Source organism: Ruditapes philippinarum, unplaced genomic scaffold (assembly GCF_026571515.1).
Source record: "Ruditapes philippinarum isolate M1 unplaced genomic scaffold, ASM2657151v2 ctg871_1_1_1_1, whole genome shotgun sequence".
NCBI lineage: Eukaryota > Metazoa > Mollusca > Bivalvia > Venerida > Veneridae > Ruditapes > Ruditapes philippinarum.
Window position 1 is genome coordinate 274,330 of NW_026862242.1, and position 21,847 is coordinate 296,176.

At 33.4% G+C, this 21,847-nt stretch overlaps 2 protein-coding genes across 2 annotated transcripts; both read right to left on the reverse strand.

Moving 5' to 3' along the window:
• Positions 1–775: 775 nt before the first annotated feature.
• LOC132718397 (carnosine N-methyltransferase-like) lies at positions 776–14,951 on the reverse strand. Its single transcript, XM_060702090.1, has 9 exons — positions 14,793–14,951; positions 13,077–13,184; positions 12,402–12,489; positions 9,573–9,742; positions 8,888–9,028; positions 7,021–7,199; positions 5,730–5,843; positions 4,230–4,333; positions 776–3,291 (listed from the first exon to the last, which is right to left on the reverse strand). Exons 1-9 carry the CDS (start codon positions 14,906–14,908, stop codon positions 3,190–3,192), a joined length of 1,122 nt encoding a protein of 373 aa, XP_060558073.1. The 5' UTR covers positions 14,909–14,951; the 3' UTR covers positions 776–3,189.
• Positions 14,952–15,496: 545 nt separating this feature from the next.
• LOC132718398 (uncharacterized) lies at positions 15,497–20,698 on the reverse strand. Its single transcript, XM_060702091.1, has 4 exons — positions 20,523–20,698; positions 19,544–19,610; positions 18,836–19,068; positions 15,497–18,495 (listed from the first exon to the last, which is right to left on the reverse strand). The coding sequence occupies exons 1-4, from the start codon at positions 20,604–20,606 to the stop codon at positions 17,635–17,637; spliced, it is 1,245 nt and encodes a 414-aa protein (XP_060558074.1). The 5' UTR covers positions 20,607–20,698; the 3' UTR covers positions 15,497–17,634.
• Between the last annotated feature and the right edge of the window lie 1,149 nt (positions 20,699–21,847).

The window sequence follows — 21,847 nt, forward strand, 5'->3', positions numbered from 1 at the left end:
ATCCATCATTTAGTTCTGTAGGAGAGGATGTTTAAATGTTTTTCTATTTTTAGCTATGTTGACCCCTAAAAGGGGCCCAATTGAAATGACATGAGCAAATTCAAGTGTGACTGTCACAAGGATGTTACAGACCAAATTTGAAGTGAATCTGCCCAGCAGTTTCATAGAGGACGATTGTTGGCGGATGACGACGGACGATGGACGCGGGAGTATCCCCCTTTGATACTAATAGTTCACCCTGAGCCTTCGGCTCTGGTGAGCTAAAAAAGGTCCATAACTCAGTCAAAATCAAAGTAAGAATCATAGGACTTTACTATGCTTTAAAATAAGTGTGTTGAGTTTCAACCTATTCCCTTCAATAGTTTTGGAGATACCAAACCGCAACAAAAATTTTAATCAAGCTGTGACCCCTTCGTTAGTACAATAGCTGTCCCTATTCTTTAACAAGAGGGCCATGATGGCCCTGAGGTCGCTCACCTGTATATAGGCCCCCCAACCCTCACCCCCCCCACCCCCCAACGTTGCAGGGCCAATTTAACCCAAGGGCTTTTATTTGCACAAACTCGGTAGAACACCCATAAGAAGATGTTTCATGCTAAACATCTAAGCTCTAGCTCATTGGGCTTTTTGAAAGAAGATTTTTTTAAAGTTTTTACTACACATATATAGTTAAAAACAATGACACCCCTGGGGCCGGGCCAGTTTTGACCCCAGGGCTTTTATTTGAACAAACTTGGTAGACACTTACTAGAAGATGTTTCATGCTTAATATCTAAACTCTAGCTATTTGGGTTTTTTCAAAGAAGATTTTTTAAGTTTTTGCTATACACATATAAGGAAAATCAATGACCCCCGGGGCGGTGCCAATTTTGACCCCAGGGCTTTTATTTGAACAAACTTGGTAGACACCTATTAGAACATATTTGATGCTAAATATCTTAGCCATAGCTCTTTGAGTTCTTTAAAAGAAGATTTTTTAAGTTTTTACTATATGCATATAGGGAAAATCAATGACCCCATGGGGTGGGGCCAATTTTGACCCCAGGGCTTTTATTTGAACAAACTTGGTAGACACCTATTAGTACATGTTTGATGCTCAATATCTTAGCCATAGCTCTTTGAGTTCTTTAAAAGAAGATTTTTTAAGTTTTTACTATATGCATATAGGGAAAATCAATGACCCCCCGGGGCGGGGCCAATTTTGACCCCAGGGCTTTTATTTGAACAAACTTGGTAGACACCCATTAGAACATGTTTCATGCTAAATATCTTAGCTGTAGCTCTTTTGGTTCTTTAAAAGAAGATTTTTTAAGTTTTTACTATATGTATATAGGAAAAATCAATGACCCCCTGGGGCGGGGCCAATTTTGACCCCAGGGCTTTTATTTGAACAAACTTGGTAGACACTCACTAGAAGATGTTTCATGCTAAATATCTAAGCTCTAGCTCTTATGGTTTTTTAAAAGAAGATCTTTTAAGTTTTTACTATATGTATATAGGGAAAATCAATGACCCCCCCCCCCGGGCGGGGCCAATTTTGACCCAAGGGCTTTTATTTGAACAAACTTGGTAGACACTTATTAGAACATGTTTCATGCTACATATCTTAGCTTTAACTCTTTTGGTTCTTTAAATAAAGATTTTTTAAGTTTTTACTATATGCATATAGGGAAAATCAATGACCCCCTGGGACGGGGCCAATTTTGACCACAGGGCTTTTATTTGAACAAACTTGGTAGACACTAATTAGAACATGTTTCATGCTAAATATCTTAGCCATACCTCTTTGAGTTCTTTAAAAGAAGATTTTTTAAGGTTTTTACTATATGCATATAGGGAAAATCAATGACCCCCCGGGGCGGGGCCAATTTTGACCCCAGGGCTTTTATTTGAACAAACTTGGTAGACACCCATTAGAACATGTTTCATGCTAAATATCTTAGCTGTAGCTCTTTTGGTTCTTTGAAAGAAGATTTTTTAAGTTTTTACTATATGTATATAGGGAAAATCAATGACCCCCTGGGGCCGGGCCAATTTTGACCCCAGGGCTTTTATTTGAACAAACTTGGTAGACACTCACTAGAAGATGTTTCATGCCAAATATCTAAGCTCTAGCTCTTATGGTTTTTTAAAAGAAGATTTTTAAAGTTTTTTCTTTCGGTTGCCATGGCAACCAGAGTTCTGCATGGAATTAAATTCTTTGAACAATTTTTAAAGGTGACCACCAAAGGAACATTCCTGTGAAGTTTGGATGAAATTGGCTTAGTGGTTTATGAGGAGATGTCATTTAAAGTAAAAGTTTACGGACGGAAGGACGGACGCCGGACGAAAAGCGATCACAAAAGCTCACCCTGTCACTTTGTGACAGGTGAGCTAAAAAGTCCAGCTACAAAATGTTCTGAAAAATATTTTTAAAAGATAATAATGACAATAATTTGCTTTCAAAGATAAACACAAGCAATGTCTAATTCAAATATAAAACAATTTTCAACAACAATAAACAATGGTTTTTGAACAATTTCAAATAACGAACATGTTTTTGCATTATATTTTCAAATTATAAACTTTTTACCAGTGGCGCCTTTAAACAGTTTTTGAACAATTTCAAATAACGAACATGTTTTTGCATTATATTTTCAAATTATAAACTTTTTACCAGTGGCGCCTTTAAACAGTTTTTGTACATCCCAGCATTGTTGTTTTGTTTATGCATATATATTTGATGGAATGTTATTCAGAAAGTGAAGCTTCATACAAAAATGTAAAAGTTCATGGAAATTTATGTTGTAATTACAGTCTTGCTTTATGACTGACCCTTTATTGCGTGCAAATCGATCACGACTGGGGTTTTTTCCATTCCCATTTTTTCCCCTTCATCATTGCTGTATTCACAACAAGTCACATGGCGCCCATAAAACAGTGCAATTACATTCTACCATTCTAAATTTGTAAAATGAGCTGGTCCGACTTTGAATTTAGAACTGTCCATTGTTAGTAAAAAAGAATTCAGTATACAAAATAATGCTAAAATCGAACAGCTAGCAGTATAAAAAAAGTCTGACCAAACAACACAGACGTGCAGGCTGGCCTGGATGCTCTAGTACACAAGTTTATAATGCTGCTAGCTTTCAGAGAAAAAAACAAAACAACTTAATGAAAAAACAACACTGTTCCCAAACGTCTGCCATATCAAGATGGCTTCTTCACGACAAAGAAGACACTGTCATAAGTGTAGTGTAACATCGAGTTCAGACTCTGTGTGTATGTGGATTTCACATTCTTCTCCTCTTTCTGTAATGAAAAGTAGCATAAATAGTTTAAATAAAGGGACTCCACTGAGGTTTTTGACATGATGGGGCTGGAAATATTTTTCTGAAATTTGCGTACCATTAGATGAAGGTCTAGACCAATAACTTGTGATCATTCCCTCACCCTGTTTTTCAAGAATAATCATTTTTATTGTGCAAAATGAATCAAAAATGAAAAGTGTTAAAATGCTTTTCACACAAATCGGGCTAAGAATCACACAACAGTTGATACATGAACTCAGTTTAATTCTAAGTATATTTCTTGATTATCCTTTGTAGATTTTTCTGTTTTTTAAGGGATACTTAAGCAAATTTTGACAAAATATTAAAATGATCTTATGTACTCAAAATCACGCTAAAATGATATTTTTTAAAGTCCCACCATGAATTTCTGTATCAATTCTATATAAATACGGTTTAAAATGTAAATATATTTATATATGTTCAATGAAATTTAGAGGCCGATAGAATCACCCAGTAGTTTTTAAACAAGTCATGTGACTTGAACAAACCCTGGAAGTCAAAATAACAGATATTGTATGATTGAAACAGGTTTAAGTCATTCATTTCACATGTTCTTTAACATTTCCAGAATTCACTGTGACAACAATTGTAAAATCTTAACACTATAACCTGACCCACGTGTGTCAAGTTAGAAAACCATAATTTTATTCTTTATAGGGTGAACAGTTTTGTTCCTGTGCTGCCTAGTGTATTCATTTTGATGATATTTACAACAATGAGGGGCAAGTGGTTTGAAGTCAACAACCATAACTCGGCCACAGATGCCCACGTGAAAGAAATAAGTCCCAAAAAGGATTCCTTATAAATCATAAAAAGAATATTTGCCAAGTTATGATTTTAAGAAAAGAATAGACAAAAAACGTTTCAATTTTAGAAAAAAATCAAAAGGATACTTACTTCAAAAACAAAGCCTATTTGCTCAATCACTCGTTTCACCTCATCATAACTCAGTTCTATGGACATCTCATTGGGCATATCCGAATAATGGTACAGCAAGGGACCTACATGGACAAAAATAGAACACTGTAATGATGATAGTGTAAAATTAACTAAAATTTCAACCACTTATTTACCAAGAAATGAACCACCAAGAAATGAACCATTTACTTATTTCAATAATCAAGCATTCAAAAATATTAACTTACCAAAAATTTACCAACCATCTAATATAAACTAACATATATTTATATTTAACAAGCTTTCAAAAATTAACTATAATTTAACAAGCATCTAAGAATACTTTAAAAGATTCATCAATCATGCAAAAATTAAATGACTGAGATTTATATTAACTTGTACAAACTTGACAAGATTTACCAAGCATTAAAATTATAAACTTACCAAGATATACCCTGGGTACTCAACAATTCACTTACCACAAATCAGTAAGCATCAAACAATTAATTTACCAAGCAATGAACATTTAACTTACCAACATTTACTAAGCATTCAACATTTAACTTCTTAAGATTTACCAAGCCTTTCATAGACTTACCAAGCAATGAACATTTAACTTACCAACATTTACTAAGCATTCAACATTTAACTTCTTAAGATTTACCAAGCTTTTCATAAACTTACCAAGCAATGAACATTTAACTTACCAACATTTACTAAGCATTCAACATTTGACTTCTTAAGATTGATCAAGCCTTTCATAAACTTACCAAGCAATGAACATTTAACTTACCAACATTTACTAAGCATTCAACATTTAACTTCTTAAGATTTACCAAGCTTTTCATAAACTTACCAAGCAATGAACATTTAACTTACCAACATTTACTAAGCATTCAACATTTAACTTCTTAAGATTTATCAAGCCTTTCATAAACTTACCAAGCAATGAACATTTAACTTATCAACATTTACTTAGCATTTAACATTTAACTTAGTAAAATTTACCAAACATTTTTCATAAACTAATATCAAGCAATAAACAATTAACTTATGGTTCAACATTTAACTTATTGAAAATTAACTAGAATCTCTCATAAACTTACCAAGCATCAAACAATTCACTTAACAAGATTTACTAAGCATTCAACAATTAACTTATTAAGATTTACCAAGCATCTTTCATAAACTTACCAAGCAATAAACAATTAACTATAATACCAAGATATACTAAGCATTCAACATTTCACTTAGTAAAATTTACCAAATGTCTCTCATAAACTTACCAAGCAATAGACAATAAACTTACCAATTTACTAAGCATTCAATAATTAAGTTATTAACATTTACCAAGCAACTCTAATAAACTTACCAAGCAATAAACAATTAACTAATACCAATATTCACTAATCATTCAACATTCAACTTATAAACATTTAACTTAATAAGATTTACTAAGCATCTTTCATAATCTTACTAATCAATAGACAATAAACTTACCAAGATTTACCCAGTATCCACCAGGTTTTAGGATTTTGTAAATTGTTTCTATGTAAGCAATTATGTTGTGAGCAGTATCGATAAAAAATACTGTAGCCAAACAATCCCAGGTTTCTGAAAAGTCAACAGAGAGTTATATCAATAAAACAAAACATATCTTGAGAGAAGTTTAAACAAAAATTTCATTAGGCCAGCAATAAAAATATATTTGTTTCTCCCATCTACAACCTATGCCAGTTTAGGTAAGATACATTGGTAAAAAATGTTATCTAAAATATTTTAGTTGAACTAACTGTATATGGATTTCACAAAAAAAAAAAGAATTTGTTAAAGGGACTCCACTGAGGTTTTTTAACATAACAGGACTGGAAATAATTTTTCGGGATTTATGTTCCATTTGAAGTAGGTCTAAACCAATAACTTGTGTGCATAATTTGAAATCATTCATTCTCTCCATTTTTCCAGAATAATAATTCTAATTGTGAAAAATGACCTACAATGCTTTTCAGTCAAATCGGGCTTAGAATAACTAAAAAATATGAGTTTCAATATATTTCTGGGTATGTTTTTTTTCAAAAATGATTTGCAAATTTGTCTGTGTTAAGTTACCCAGCCCATCAATGTAAGAAATTCATATTTTATGTTTTAGACTTAGACCTCAGTGGAGTTCCTTTAATGCTTAAGCTTGTCAAGAGCCATATTTTAGTTTTAGTCGATATCATAATCATATAAAATATTCCAGTTTGTATACAATTTACTTATAATGCATAACCATCAAATAAATTTCAATATTCTCTTTCACATACCCTGCTTTGATGTTCAAGTCTAAAAAATATTTCTTTGTTCAGAGATAATTTGTTTTGGGTGGCAGTGATATTAGATGGTAGATAATGGTAAAGGGGAACAGTGGGAGAGGGAACTAACAATATTTTAATCTAGGCCTTAATTTTGATGTTGCTTCAAAACAGCTATATTAAAGAAGATATGGGAAAAAAATTGTTATTGACTTTGACCTTTGACCCAGTGAAGCTAAAACAATTTGCAAAGCAAGAAAATTTATCTTAACACATTAAGACAATCATAAGTATATATAAGTACCATGGAACCTACTCTGCCTATCTTATTGCATTGCAACCTACCTGAATATAGGACATCGAAGATGCCTGTTTGTTCCTGAAATAATGCAAGGAAGGATACATGAGGCCTTCCTCCACCAGTAAAGCTGTAACGACGCAATATGAACTTTACTGTGTCGGCGTGACATAAAACCCAATTAAACAAACAAACAAACCTGGATCTTGATAAACCTCTAGGAAATCTCCTGCTGCCATTGAAAACTGTACATTTTCCGGTATGGTGGAGGTATCGATATCAGGAAATGTGATAGCTTCGGTCTGGTCCTCATTTGTCATATTGTTCGTCCACTGATGTACCCACGGATGAAGTGTGTGTGTGTCCATGGACTTACATCTGTAACAAGATTGTTTGCTATTTCTTTCAATCTAAAAGAAATCATTACGTGTTAATGAATGTATATACAGTAACTGTACAGTCACTGAAAAATACATTGTCTAGAGATATATTTTTCAGCATACTGTATAAGTACTTATTTCTGCAGCTTAATATTCTGCGATTTTTGTTAAAATAAAGGGTGTTAAATTTTTAATGAAAGTCACTTTGACCTTGACCTTTATTCCACTGACCTAAAGACCTACATTCTACTAACTTTAAGATCAACAGGAGCTATCTCCAAGTCTTAGGATTGTAAGTCAAATGTTTTCTAGTTACTGATCTGACTGGCTATTTTTGAAGTCAAGGTCATCATATGGCAAGGTCATAGTGACCTTGACCTTCAAAAGACTTACCTAACGAAGGCATGAAAAGCTTTCTTAACATTACATAAGATTGTGGGTCATGTTGTTCTAAAGTTTGTAATCTGATGACCTGAAAAGCGTTTTGTGTGTGATCAAGGTCACTGACCTTACTGACCTCAATTGCCATTTGACCTACTTACCTCAAAGTCAATAGAAGTCATCAAAGGTCATGACAGTGACATTTTTAATTTTGATGGCATGTGAGTTGTTTTTGGCACTAACATTCAAGTGCATAATTATGCCACAAAATATGTACAAGATCTTTTTTAATGGAATGCAAGGACCAAAGCTGCAATGGAATTAAATTTTATTATGATGGACAAAGTCTTTATTTCTCTAAAGTTACATTTGTATTTCTTTTCATCCAACATAAATTTTACATTTACTTTTATTTATCAAAAGGTTATAGTATAAAAAATAGAAACTGAATTATCATTATCTGTTATAAATTATTATTCACTTTTTGTAAATGAAGTTTGTTTACAATGTATTTATTTTCCTGGTTTTGGTCAAACAAGTATCTCAGCATAGGTCCACCTAACAGACTTTGCTGCTGGAAAACTAACCTGCAATCACCAATTTCTCTGTAAATGACTGACTACTGATCCCCCAAGATTTCTGAGTAAGGGGTGAAAGACAAATGGCCAATAGACACAGCAGATCAACTGTCACATAAAAATGTCACCTGACCTGAGGATCAAACCAGAGCCCCCTGGATTACAAATATTATGCTCTCCCAATTGTTATAAGAAAGAGATTTACATCATTTTCGAATGGATGCAGGCTGTGTAATAACAGGGGTCCAACCACTTATTCAAGGTTTTCAAACACTAATTTAAGCAGTTCATTTCCTTACTTATACTCAATTATTTACTGATCATAACTTAAATGTAGCGAATGCTTTATTACATAGGTGCAAGATGAAAATTTGGAAAAACCTGAAAACTGTAATTTAAAATCATTTTCCTACATAATCTAATAGTAAAACATGATGGAATTTGTCATAATAAAAACCTGAGCTACAGGCATATGCCTGAAAACTTGCACCCATATTATTATGATTTTAAGTAAAATCTAATAAGCCAGTATTTTATTTTTGTGTATCCCTTTTGATGCATGGGGCAATGAATTGTGCATCAACATAAGACTTTTTAGGGGGAATTTTGATGCAGGATTGATGTATGGGGCAATGAATTGTGCATCAAAATAAGACTTTGGGGGGGGCATTTTGCTGCAGGCTTCTGCATCCAGTAAATTGGTGTGTAATTAAAGCAACACACTCACTTGTTGAGGACAAAGTTTGATGAAAACAGCATGAATAAACTCCATTCATTTCCTTGACAATTGTATCCCCGTCTTGCTAGCTCAAATGCAAGCCTGCCCAGACCAGCACCGGGTACCAGAATGTGGACACCGGAAGTATCTCTAAAAGACAAAAGAGATTTATTTTTCTATATTCACCAACAATACTAAATAACATTATACCAAAAATACAAAATTCCAAATATTTTATCATATGATGCAAAACTAGCATTATTTCTACATGTATATTGTTTTTATAAAATATAATATTCAAAATACAACTTTCTTAGCCTTGATGTTAACAGTGTTTGGCCTATTTCACAAGTATAAAGACACACTAGTAAGCACTACTGTGTTAGCACAACTCTTCAGTGTTTCCTTAATTGTCATTGATGTTTAGTCTGACCTCACCTGGGAATGGATCAGTCAGCCATTTTGGCAATATTTTCATAATTCCTTAGTATGCAGTCATTTATGTGCAGTCTGACCTGGGAATGGGTCATGTTCAGCCAAATTTGCAATATTTTCATCATGAAATTGTCATTTGGACTCCAGTTTTGAACAAATAGTTTTTTTTGCAATTGGGCATTGATCAGTTTATGGGATCTATCTTAAATTCTTAGGAAAAACAAAACACAATACACATTAAATAAGTTTAGAAACTTACACAAATTCTTTCGGAAACCGTGCCTCTATCTCGTGTATGACCGGCTCGTAACACGCCTTTCTCTCGTGCTCCCCGGCCTCGCTCCAGTCCCGAACAAACTGTTTCAGTGTTGTCTTCACCTTGTCCAGGTCAGACACCAATGGTACTAAAGCTTTTATATCACCACCATTCTGTTTTGATATAATATTGTAAAATTGATTAGGTACCTTATTCTTATTGTAAACTGTAACTTGTATACATATTCTATGAATTAAAATATATATTTAAGCTAATTTATTTTTCAAAAGCTAACATTTCTGATGATATGATATTGTAAGACTTATTAGATAACTTATTTTTATGAAGAAGAATTTTACAAGACTTTGTCTTCCATTTGAGTAAGAATATTTAAAATTCTTTGTAATTATTGTTAACTGTACAGGCCTCGACAATAACTTTTTTAGCAGGTGGTTAGCCGGACCACTAGATTTGAAATTAAGGTGGTCCTTCCAGGAGTCAGGTGGTCAATTATTATTAATATGTCATTTTACTGCAAAATTAGAAAAAAATATGTTTAAAATTGATGACAAAGATGTATCATTAACCTTAAGAAAACAGACATTTTAGATATATATTTTTATCTAATCAGAAATAAAGGAGAGCAAGTTAGCAGGTATTTTATCATAAAGTTATTTGGTTTTTTATATGTCATTCAAAAATACACAACAGGGCTCTTATTTATGTTAACTTTTATATAGAAATGATTTCTCTCTCAACTCAAGTTAGGGAATAGTGAAACAATTTGTGTCTGTAATTTTCTTATTCAATTTGTTATTCATATATTCATTGCTGATATGTGGTACGACTTTAATTATGATAATTACATGTATCTTTTATAGATGAACATTTTTAATAAAACTAATAAAGTATCTTAAAACAAGGAAATAGCTAAAAATAGGATAAAAAAATAATACTAATGTTATATATAACTATAGTTTAGCTTATTTTTCTCACAGATGTATAATACCAAATTTTTACCTCCCTGTTGCTTGTTGGTTGATACTTATTTTTAACATGAGTATTTTAAACCTTTTAAAGTAATTTTAACTCTGAAGGAAATGGATCTCTATCATTAAACAGTTAAAATAAAGATATTAAGTAGCAAAGAATTACTAGATGTATTTTTTCCAGTTCCTTTTGTTTGCTGCCATTTTTAAAGTATATGAAATTTTAAGTTTATCTTATATCCCATATAATATCATTATTACCATCGTCGGATGCCCACGGTTAATTAACATGTAATATAACATAAATGTTACTGGTTCCACCGTAGGTATCCGACGATGCATAATTATTAGCATCATTTGAATGAATTTTGTACCTTAATTGATATCACAAAGTCTAAACTCTTTTAACTTGCATAAACCAAATTTTAGCGACTTAAAATGAAAGTTATAGATGACTTAAGAACTTCTTTAACTAATCAGATAATTAATGAACCATATACATGTACATTGGACAAACGATTTTAAAGAAAATGTTTATAACATGTTTTTGACCAAATCACCATTCTCCCAAATGAGTCTGCACCAACCAGAAAATTCAAGTGGTCCGACGGACCAGCGGCTTTTAAAATTAAGTGGTCCTTGCCAAAATCACGTGGTCTCGGACCAACGGACCACCGCTAATGTCGAGGCCTGCTGTAACATGCATATGTATTCTGAGAAGTAAAATATATATAAACTACTTTATTTTTTAATAGATAACATTTCTAAATTATTTTCTTTTAATCATAAGGGCATTGTCCAGTGGTGGCATGGTCGAGTGGTTAACGCCTCGGACTAGTAATTTAATGATTGCTAGACACATGGGTTCAAACCCCGTCGGGGGCAAGTCATTGTTTCCTTGAGCAAGAAACTTTTCACTAATTGCTCAGTACTGGTTGGTTCCAGGAACGGATTCGAAAGTGTGTCTATAAGCTTATAGCTTCCTACACAATCAAACTAAAATAAATTTTGTATTAACCAATCCTAAAGGCATCCAAACATTTTTAAGTCATGAAACAGTTTCCTTTCATTTTGTCAAAACAGTTAATTGGCATATTTTTCACACACATCGGCCACATATGTGAGCCTTCTCATTGTCAAAGATTCTTCATTTCATAAATTTAAGGAATAAAATTAATATGTAATAAAAGGAGCTGGTTGGTTTTGGTTGGTTGGTATATAGGTTGGTTTGTTTGTTTGTTTGGTTGGTTGGTTCATTGGATGGATGGTTGCTTGGTTTGTTGGTTGGTATTTAGGTTTAGTCCGTTGGTATTTATGGTTGGTTGGTTGGTATTTATGGTTGGTTGGTATTTAGGTTTGGTTGGTTGGTATTAAGGTTTGGTTCGTTGGTTGGTTATTAAGGTTTGGTTGGTTGATTAGTTGGTTGGTTGGTATTTAGGTTTGGTTGTTTGGTATTAATGGTTGGTTTGGTTGGTATTTATGGTTGGTTGGTATTAAGGTTTGGTTGGTTGATTAGTTGGTTGGTTGGTATTTAGGTTTGTTTGGTTGGTATTTAGGTATGGTTGGTTGGTTGGTATTGAGGTTTGGTTGGTTGGTATTTAGGTTTGGTAGGTTGGCATTTAGGTAGTACCAACACAGTACAGGTCATATGGCAACTTTCAAACTTACTGGTGGAGGAACAACTCAGGTGTCCCTCCTTGCATTATTTCAGGCTCAAAAAGGCACCTGTATAGAACCCACTGACATTCCATAAATAGCTGAATAGCTTCCTCACATAAAATTATTCAAAGTCTCTGGTAAGATTCGAACCTACAGCAGTGAGGAGCAAGTAACGATTACCTACCTTTGCCATGTTCTGTTTATTTTCAAAAATATGTTCAGCATCTTGAATGATAAGCCTGATAATGGAGTCATTCTGTTCAATGCATTCCCTGTCAGAATACAAAATACAAGAATAACATTTTATATCCTTCATTAGACCTTTGAAAACAAACACCTATAATGAATGCAATGATTTTTTTTTCCAATTCTTTGTTTTATATTGTGAATCATAATGATATAGCAAATAAAACACTTTTTAAGTATAATTAACCAATATTTGGCAAAAAAATTGGTCCAAAAACACAGTTTGGTCATATGAAGGCAGTTTGGTGCACCTAACCAGCTTATATTGTTCCCATTATCTTATGGTCAATGCTCAAAAGAGTTGTCACATAATAAGATGTCTCTGTTATTTAGCAAACATGAATATTGTAAATAAACAGAATAAACTGTCCCGGAACAAAATATTATTCTGCAATCTAGATAGGGTTTTTCTGTTAGGCAATAATTTTACCCATGCGCCGTTCATTTTTAAGGCAATTTATTACCATATTTATTTTATACAGGCAATTTGAAAGTATTCTTTTAAAAATCTAAACAATGAAATATTTGTATTTGCAACAGAATTAGATATACATGTATAGCTTTATACACTTAAAGATACCTATATACATGTACATGAATACATGCAACTTACCTAATTGTAGTGAGGTGATCAAGGAAATTTGGTACAAGATCTTTATGTCTTTGCGGCAAGGCATTGAAATGTTTCACTGCATCATCTACTCGTCTCAATGAGAAGGGTCTGAAAATAAATCATAAAATCAAATATACATTGTCAGTGATTTTCCTGCTTGTATAACAGACCCCGATCAAAGGCCTCTTCCTAATTGAAATTTTCTTTAAAATCATGCAGTCTTCCCAAAAATCTGAACTTAAACCTGCTTTTTTACTTCCCAAATTAGCAACTTTAGCGATATTTTTTCCCAAAATCAAGTCACTAAGGCCTCTTCCGAATGAAGTGAGAAAAATCACTGATTGTAGTCTTCTAAATGAAAAATGGTCTGAAAACAAATCAGTATCAAATATAGTTTTTTTTGTGCATTTTGTGATAAAGCAGTTATTTTAATATCGTTCTAAAGCATTTAAAGTATCAAAATATTAATACCGTCATTAAAATTGCCAATTTAACTGTGAAACATCAATTACCCCGAATACAGTCGGCCATGACATTAAAGAGCTATGCGAGACATTGCAAGAGTAGTGTACTATATTTAGAACATCTATGTTGACACAATTTCAATAATTATAATTCAAGATAATGTTTTAATGAATTGTCTTTAATGATTTAGAACTTAAATAAAATTATATTGAATACAAGACTCTTGTAACAAGAGAGTAAATCACCTTTTTCAATATCTTTAAAAAAGTAATTTATAACAAAATTGGAAGCACATGTGTTCTGTTTTCTAAACCGTCCATGCACGCAAATCAACCTGTATAGGTCAATCTCGCTATGACATGGTCAAAATTATTGGCAATGTGGTGGCCTAGTGCTGATTTTTTACCTGTCAGAAACAATTAGGTAGTTTATGTTCTTAATAAGTTTTTTATATGTCCATCCTTGGCTTATAAACAGATTATACGTAGCCTTATCAAGTTATGCTTCACTTTACTTCATGGCATGTTAGATGAATTAATATGAACGTGTCAGATTCCTGACACCATTTTTTGTGGGCTTTCCCTATGGGTCTGTCTTCAGCCTTCATGTCATGTCTAACATCTTTCTTCCATTAATGCCAAACCCCTTGCGGGGACGTAGACATAACTCTACAATAGTCACTTCAGAAACAGCTATAATCCAGGAACCAGTCCCTAGTTCTAATTGAATAGACCCCTTGGTTCTTTTACACGCTCAGTATATACGTAGCACTGATACATCCGAGGATTACCTGGATTACATACCAGTACCCCTCTTGCTCTAGTTAACTGTTAGGTGGGAAACAATGAAAATGTCTTTAAAAAATCCCAAGGGTGTTAACAAGGATCAAACCCGGGACCTCAGGAGTGACAACCAGTGGTCTAACCAACTGAGCTATTGCACCACCTGATGTCATAGTATATAAAATGGTACGCTGAAGACCATAAGCTATATGAAAATCCTTTCATCAATAATTACCAAAAGGTCCGATTTTCTATCAAATATGGATAAAACTTTCAATCAAATATCATATCAATATGTGATAGAAAATCGATCTTTTGTGATTATCATAAACAAATTGTGACTAAGCACCCTGCAAGTAGCAAAACACCAAATTTGACCAAAACTGGCATAAGGACAAAACACTGTAAAAGTTTGTAAATTCCGTCATGACAGTTCGTAACAAAAGAAAGATTTAAATTGTTTAACTACTTGTAGCATTTGAAGGCATTTATAATCCGTGCAAAATGTTCCCTTTCTTTTTCTTCTTCATGAGATTCGATCACTTCTCCTTCAATAATTTCTTGTTTTACCATGGGCGCTGCCATTTTTAATGGGAGGTAACTATGTCTAATGGTGAACACCACTAAATGTTTTTCCGCTATATTTGCCCCCGCGTCCAAAAGAATAATATGAATAGGCTAATGTTGACTACACAATACTACTTTATACGCTGCAAGATCTTAACTTTAAAATTATTACAGCCTGGGATTAAATATATTTGTCACATATACAACATGTCATAATACACATCATTTGCCAGAATTTAAAGAAGAACAACTCACATTTATGTACAGTTGTACAGTTTTTCTAAATGAAAACTTTAAATTAAATACATTTTTACCTTACTAGTTCAGAGCATTATCTATCTAATATGTTACAAACTAGAAATCTATAAAGTTGATATGAGCTGTTTCATACAATATTAATGCGGCGCACATATGTGGCCAGTTACTTGTGCTATATGCATCAAAATAAACGCCTTTAGATAATATATTATGTACAGTATAGAGCTAGGCGGAAACTTTGTTCAGGGATATGATTGAAGAAAAGACCCATAATGAGCTGCTCTGTTGGACATGGACTTGAATGTCGAACATATTAAACAGTAATTGGTAAAGACACGGTATTAAACAGTGAACAATTCATGGTAAAACGTCTGTATAGTTTATTTATTAATCTTTAGATGAAAAAGACAGTTTCATTTCATAAACATTTTATTCTAATAATTTTTAGCAAAACATAAACACATAGCATGACTGTATAGATATGCCTTCATACTATAACAGCTAACATCTGACTTCCTAACAAAAAGAATATTCATGAAGCTCCTGTATCTTTTGAAAATCATAACCAAATTCTTTACTAAACTCTACAAAAAGAACATATTATGCTCATGACATTCTATAACAGTTACTGTTTGAATAATTCGAAATTAAATTCTTAACGAAGTTATGTTAAAGGATCACGGCAGTAAGCAACATAAAATTTACCTTCACCTGAGCACAATTTAGCCGCCGCTTATTAAAAAAATGCAATGAACCAAAATTAATAAATAATTAACTTAAAGCAACAAATACATGCATGCCTCGATCGTGATTCACGCTAACTTTCATGATTTTTTTAATTGTAAAATATTGTGAAGAAAAACAAAGACAGTAATTTACAAATTACAAACAGGACTTGCCACACACGAAAAAATATCAAAAAAGAGGTCGATCAATGCATGTAGAAGCAAAAATAGCTTAATGTGTTAGAAACGCAGCATAAATATCGTGATAAATACATGTACTACAAATTCAGAATCAGTGTCCTTCATCACACAAAACATGTAAATTATTACTTGAATCTTAACATTTTTTATTTTCTTAAATTCTTAGTATATTTTTCTCAAATTTAATATTTTTCTTGAAATATTATGGCTCATCTGGAGGTATGCAGATTTAAATATAAAACTTTATTATGCACTATTGACAGGTCAATATTTAACGCTTCACGAAACGAAACAAAAGCAAGTTAAATTTAATTGTCATGGTTAAAATAAAAAATAAAATGAGAAGGAAAAAAGCAACTAGGAGGAAAGCGGAGATACTTACTGTAGACGAGAAAAAAATAAAGAAGGGACACAAAAGTGTAACCATATAAGCATGTAGCAAAAAAGTCGTGCAGATCGTGCAGAAAATGCTATCGATTTTGCAACCTCCTACGCAGTGATCTCCCCTTATCAGTATAGAAACTATCTGCAAAGGGAGGTAATCACTGTGAAGAGTTTGTCGATTTTTGCATGTGTTATTTCCTTTGATTATTAAGACTGAATAGTAATAAAAATGTGTTCAATAGTTTCATCGAAATTAGTATTTTCATCATTGTCTTTGTACAATTGATTCCAATAATTTATTGTGTTGAAGACTGAATACTACTCAAACCAGTGCTAGGGGGTCAGGCAATAGTTGCAATTCCGATTATTTGTCATCAAACCTACTCTAAAAATTTTCACTTTTAAACTTTGCGTTAACTGCTTTCTAGTGATCTCTTTTTTAAGATTTTTATTTTGCGATTTTTTTACAAATAGCGAGTCTATGATTTATTTGAAGTAAAAGTATAATTGTAATTAAACTAAAATGGCAAAACGATGGAAAACCCATAGAACACCTATAATGACAACATCGAATGTGTTGCAAGTTCGATTTGATTCAGTCTCTGAGAGGCTGGACGGTAGTGGTTAATGCAAGCAACCGTCCACGCTCTCTAGCACCGGCTTAAGCCGTATTCAACATTTGCACATTAAAATGGAGAAATTTAGAATAAATCATTAACAGGTGTGTTAAATTAGGGTGTTGATCATGAAACCCTCAATTTTAACTTTTATGCAATTGAAAAGCGGCGATTAGTCCCAAAGTTGATTTAAGTGTGTGCCCCTAAAGATGACACTTTAAGCAGAAGTATTTAAAATGTAATTTCTCAGACATACATCAAAGGACAAACTTTAAATAAAAAACAGACATCATAATCCCAGGGTTGTTTCACATTATTCAATTAAGATTAATGGAACTTCACAGTAAGGAAAAGACCAGAAAGAAGACAATTAAAATTACCATAAATATAACAATTATGTCTTGCTAAAAAAAATTTAGGTATCGGAAGTACATCATTTCTGATTGATACATTTGTCGATCTTCTACTCTGTTATACAAGAAAGTGCTGTAGATTGATATGATTTTTGAAATAAATACCACAATAAATAATGTTCAATGAAGTAAAGCTGTCCACGTTTTTAGCCTACGGCAGGTGCTTGTGCCGTCTGTCTTTGTTGGACCCTACTCAACGCTGTTTGAAGAGCCGACTGGATAACTGACGGATTAACTTGGGACGCTGAAACACCACCAGCTGCCACTGGTGCCTGTGGAGCCGGAACTCCAGAACTGGTACCAGCTACCGGTACTGAGGCGGATACAAGTCCCACGCTTGCAGGAGACGCTGCTTGTCCAGTCACAGGTAAAGATGGAGCTGATATTGCAGCACCAACAGCACCTGCCGTCATCCCAGCTCCTAGTCTTGAAGCGGCTGCGGCGGATGCCATTGCAGCTCCTGGGGCAACCATTGGCCGACTTGGCGTATCCGGGTCAATGAATGTATCTTCAAATGTATCATAAGACATAAATGGCATTCCCATACCCATTCCCATGCCCATAGGACCCATACCAGGGCCCATCATTGCAGCCATCGGGTTCATTGCGCCCATCATACCAAACGGTGAGCCCATGCCCATATGTGACATCCCCATAGGCGATGGCATGCTAGCTGGATTTGATGCATGTACTGCTGGTTGCTGAGGTACAAGCGTCTGAGCGCTTCCGGAAGTTGCTGCTTGTTGTACAGGCGCTTGACGGATGACAGCTGGTTGTTGATGTTGCACTGCCTGCGTTTGAACTATTTGTCTGGGCTGAGCTACTTGTTGTAGTGTAGATGCTGGCTGCACATGTTGAACAGTTTGTATAGTCTGTGGTTGGGATACGATTTGGTGAGTTTGGTGGACTGTTTGTTGTGGTTGCGACAGAACTTGGTGAGTAATTCCCTGTCTCGGTTGAGATAATACTATTTGTTGGGGCTGATGGGCAGAATGGGCTTGTCGAATCTGAAATAGATCAATATAGATATAGTCAAATATAAATATTACTAGAAAACTTGAAAGATGAAAATGCTAAACCATCAAAGCACAAAGTACGATAATTAAACACGTTCAGACGATTATGGAAACTGTGAAATTATGTAATCTTTCATATTTAAGTCATCATAATTCGTTATTTTGTTTTCTGTCATCAGCTTCTTCGTTTTGGTGTGTTTTTTTTTACTATTCCGTTAGTCATGTGTGAGTGATGGCCCTTTTTTGAACACCATACTATTTTGTGTCTTTTGTAAACTAAAGTATAATTCTAAAGACAGGAAAGTTAACATAAAATGCAAATGCAACTAACCTGAAGAGGCTGTGTTTGCTGGAAAGTCGACTGTGGAACGCTAGCTTGTTGCGGTGACAACACCAATTGGCTACCGCTGCCGCTTGTCCGTCCGAGAACCAGTCTGTTGCTTTGTAAAGCAGAAGCACTTCCGGATATAGGGGAACCAGATATAAAGCTGCTAGAAGATACGGATGTTGGGGGACCACTCAACCACGCCCCTCCAGATGAGCCTCGTTGCGGCGACAATGAACCTGAAAATTCAATTTTACCTTTATATTTCAATTGCAAACATGGAATATTTTCCCATTCACGAGACTTTATATTAAATACACAATTTAATACAGGAAAAATGATGCATATGATGACTCGAATGGACGGAACAGCTATTAAAGACAATCGTAGTTTTTCGGAATTTGCCGTCATACTTCGGTAGAGATAAAATAGCAGAGTGAAAGGGATATGGAATTATCATGCAGAATATATACATGTATTGAAAACGTTCAATCAAAATTTCTGAATATATTATGTATCAAAGATAAAATATTTATATAAAATAGTTACAATGTTACACCATAAATAAACAAATATGTAGCACTTCAAAGTGAGCATTTGATTTTCTGTAAGAAACGTACATGTATTAAAGAAATTATCATTACTTCAGCAAAAAAAGCTTTCATTGGAGTGTAAGAAAAATAATGTTTAAAAGGTTTCCCTTTCATGACCTACCTTGAGATAAAGTAAATCGAGAGCCAAAACTGCCCGACAAATCACCTAGTAATTGACCGCCAGATCTCTGTAAAATGGAAAAATAAAATATCAGGTAATTTTTACACAGTGCAGCAAAGAGTTACAACGAAAATTAATGAAATATACAAGGCCATTGTATTTGTAAAATATTGGCATACTAGCTCTAACTGCATGGGGAAACTAGTTTATTATGAAAAATGCAACATCTTTCGGCCATATACATACAGCCAATAGTTGTCTTTATAAGATGTTGCGGAAGAATTCATTTAATTGGCCTTATTAGAAGTCATCACCGTCAGCCGCACATATGGGCGACAATCACCACCGGTAGGCGACATATGTATCACCGGAAGTCACTATAATCGACGACAGTCATCGGCAACCACCCAAAGATTTTTTGGTATTTCATTTTATCTTTTTGTGGTATAGTGCAATATCAAAATTAGCCGGCCCTTTAGCACAATTATACAATCGTTAATCCCATAAAGTACTCGAATTCTAAGCTTAAAATATACCCATGTTGCAAAATTTGCTAGTGAGCATGAAGTACGTGTATTTTTCTTATGATTATTCCTTACTGTTGATGTATATCGGTACAACAAATCTTTAATCATTGACACAAATATTCGTTAACATATACTTTTTTTCTTCTTACTTAAATAACTGTTATTGAATCATGTCCAGTATGTGGGTTTTTTTTCCAATTTTAAGGACAAAAATAAAAATAAGTAAAATTATTGTAATTTTGTTACAATTAACTGTACCGTGACATAGAAATAGAAAATAGAAAAGATGCACTCTAAATGGTAATGTGCTCATGAGTGAAATGTTAAAGGAGTTTTCCAGTTCTGGGGATCGGGTCCAAAAAGAGTGAGAAAAAACCTGAACAATGTCAAATAATTGAAACAATCTGCAGTAGAAAGTATAAAAATGTTTGATTTGTTAAAAATATATTTACCCTCCTGAAGCTTTGAAACGGCTGCGCACTATATAATCCAGCCAGAGATAAAACCAGCAGCACAGCTCGCCATTGTTTCGCCATATTTTAAAGTATTATTTTCTATACACCTTGTATTTCCAATTACCCCTTTATAGACTAAACCAAAACGCACGCCTTTCCTCTCTGGACAGACGGGTTTTAGACAGGTCATTCCGTCATATATTACATGTTATAAATCAAGCGATGTCATTGGCTACGAAACTGCGCGATGATGCACGGAAATGACCGAAAGGTGCATGATGGACAGGTTGATGACAAGTAAAATAGGAAAACAATGATTGCAATTATAAAAGTAATCATCAGTCATGTGTTGCTATTGGTGAAGCTGTCAAAAGTATGATAATTACAATAATAACCTTTGTGTAATGTCCGAGAATAAATAGTTTAAAGGTTTAGAATTTGACAATATAGTTTAAGAAAATAAGAGCATGTTGTTGCAATCAAAGAACACATAGTGTATTTAGAATTGTATACCAATGTACAAATGGGAAAAAAATGAGACGTCACCCGCTGACATAATAGATTGATTTGCGCAGCTTTAAATTTGGTCTATTCAAAACTTAAAAGATTTAAATATCAAAATACATGTACATTTTGTATTAAAATCAGCTACCAATATTATAAAGCAAGGCCCAACTGCACGGATGTGAAGGCTGGCCAAAATCTTTTCTGGTTGAAAGGGCAAATAACTTTCGTTTGCAGCAGATTAAAAGTAACAAATTTAAAGATATCTTAACGAATATTATGCAGTGAAATATTGTTGACAAGCTAAATTAATTTTAAAAAAAACTACATAAACTTATTTTTCTGATATAACTACATATGTTACTCGTATATAGTTTTTTTACGTTATTTCATAATTAGATCTTTGTGCAATATACTTTCGTGTTTCTGAAAGAGGAGTCCACTATGATATGGTTGAAATAACATAAATAAAAAGACCTCAATTTTATAACACACAGAAAACAAGTTATATACATGTTCAATGTTTTTTTTTTCAAAAGTAATCAAATTAAAAATTATGTGACGGCTGGCTATATGAGGAAGCATAGAGTTTTTTTGTGGAAAATAAGTTAGTACCACGATGACGAAGGTTTGTTATATTTAATAAAATTATAATATCATAATATAATATATTAAAATATATTAATATAAATAATATATTAAACGACTACAAGAACATTGACTCTTTATGCAATTATGTGTTATCATTATTAACGAATAAACAATCATGGTACGATTTTAATTTGCACATTTGCACTAAAATCCTTATTAGATATTCA

Excerpts from the sequence above, each read along its gene's own strand:
- LOC132718398 (XM_060702091.1), bottom strand. The coding sequence starts at position 20,606 with ATGGCGAAACAATGGCGAGCTGTGCTGCTGGTTTTATCTCTGGCTGGA. Across the intron at positions 19,069-19,543 it reads TCGATTTACTTTATCTCAAG|GTTCATTGTCGCCGCAACGA; the intron begins GTAGGTCATGAA and ends TTGAATTTTCAG. Across the intron at positions 18,496-18,835 it reads AGCAAACACAGCCTCTTCAG|ATTCGACAAGCCCATTCTGC; the intron begins GTTAGTTGCATT and ends GATCTATTTCAG.
- LOC132718397 (XM_060702090.1), bottom strand. The coding sequence starts at position 14,908 with ATGGCAGCGCCCATGGTAAAACAAGAAATTATTGAAGGAGAAGTGATC. Across the intron at positions 12,490-13,076 it reads GATCACCTCACTACAATTAG|GGAATGCATTGAACAGAATG; the intron begins GTAAGTTGCATG and ends GTATTCTGACAG. Across the intron at positions 9,743-12,401 it reads ATAAACAGAACATGGCAAAG|AATGGTGGTGATATAAAAGC; the intron begins GTAGGTAATCGT and ends ATATCAAAACAG.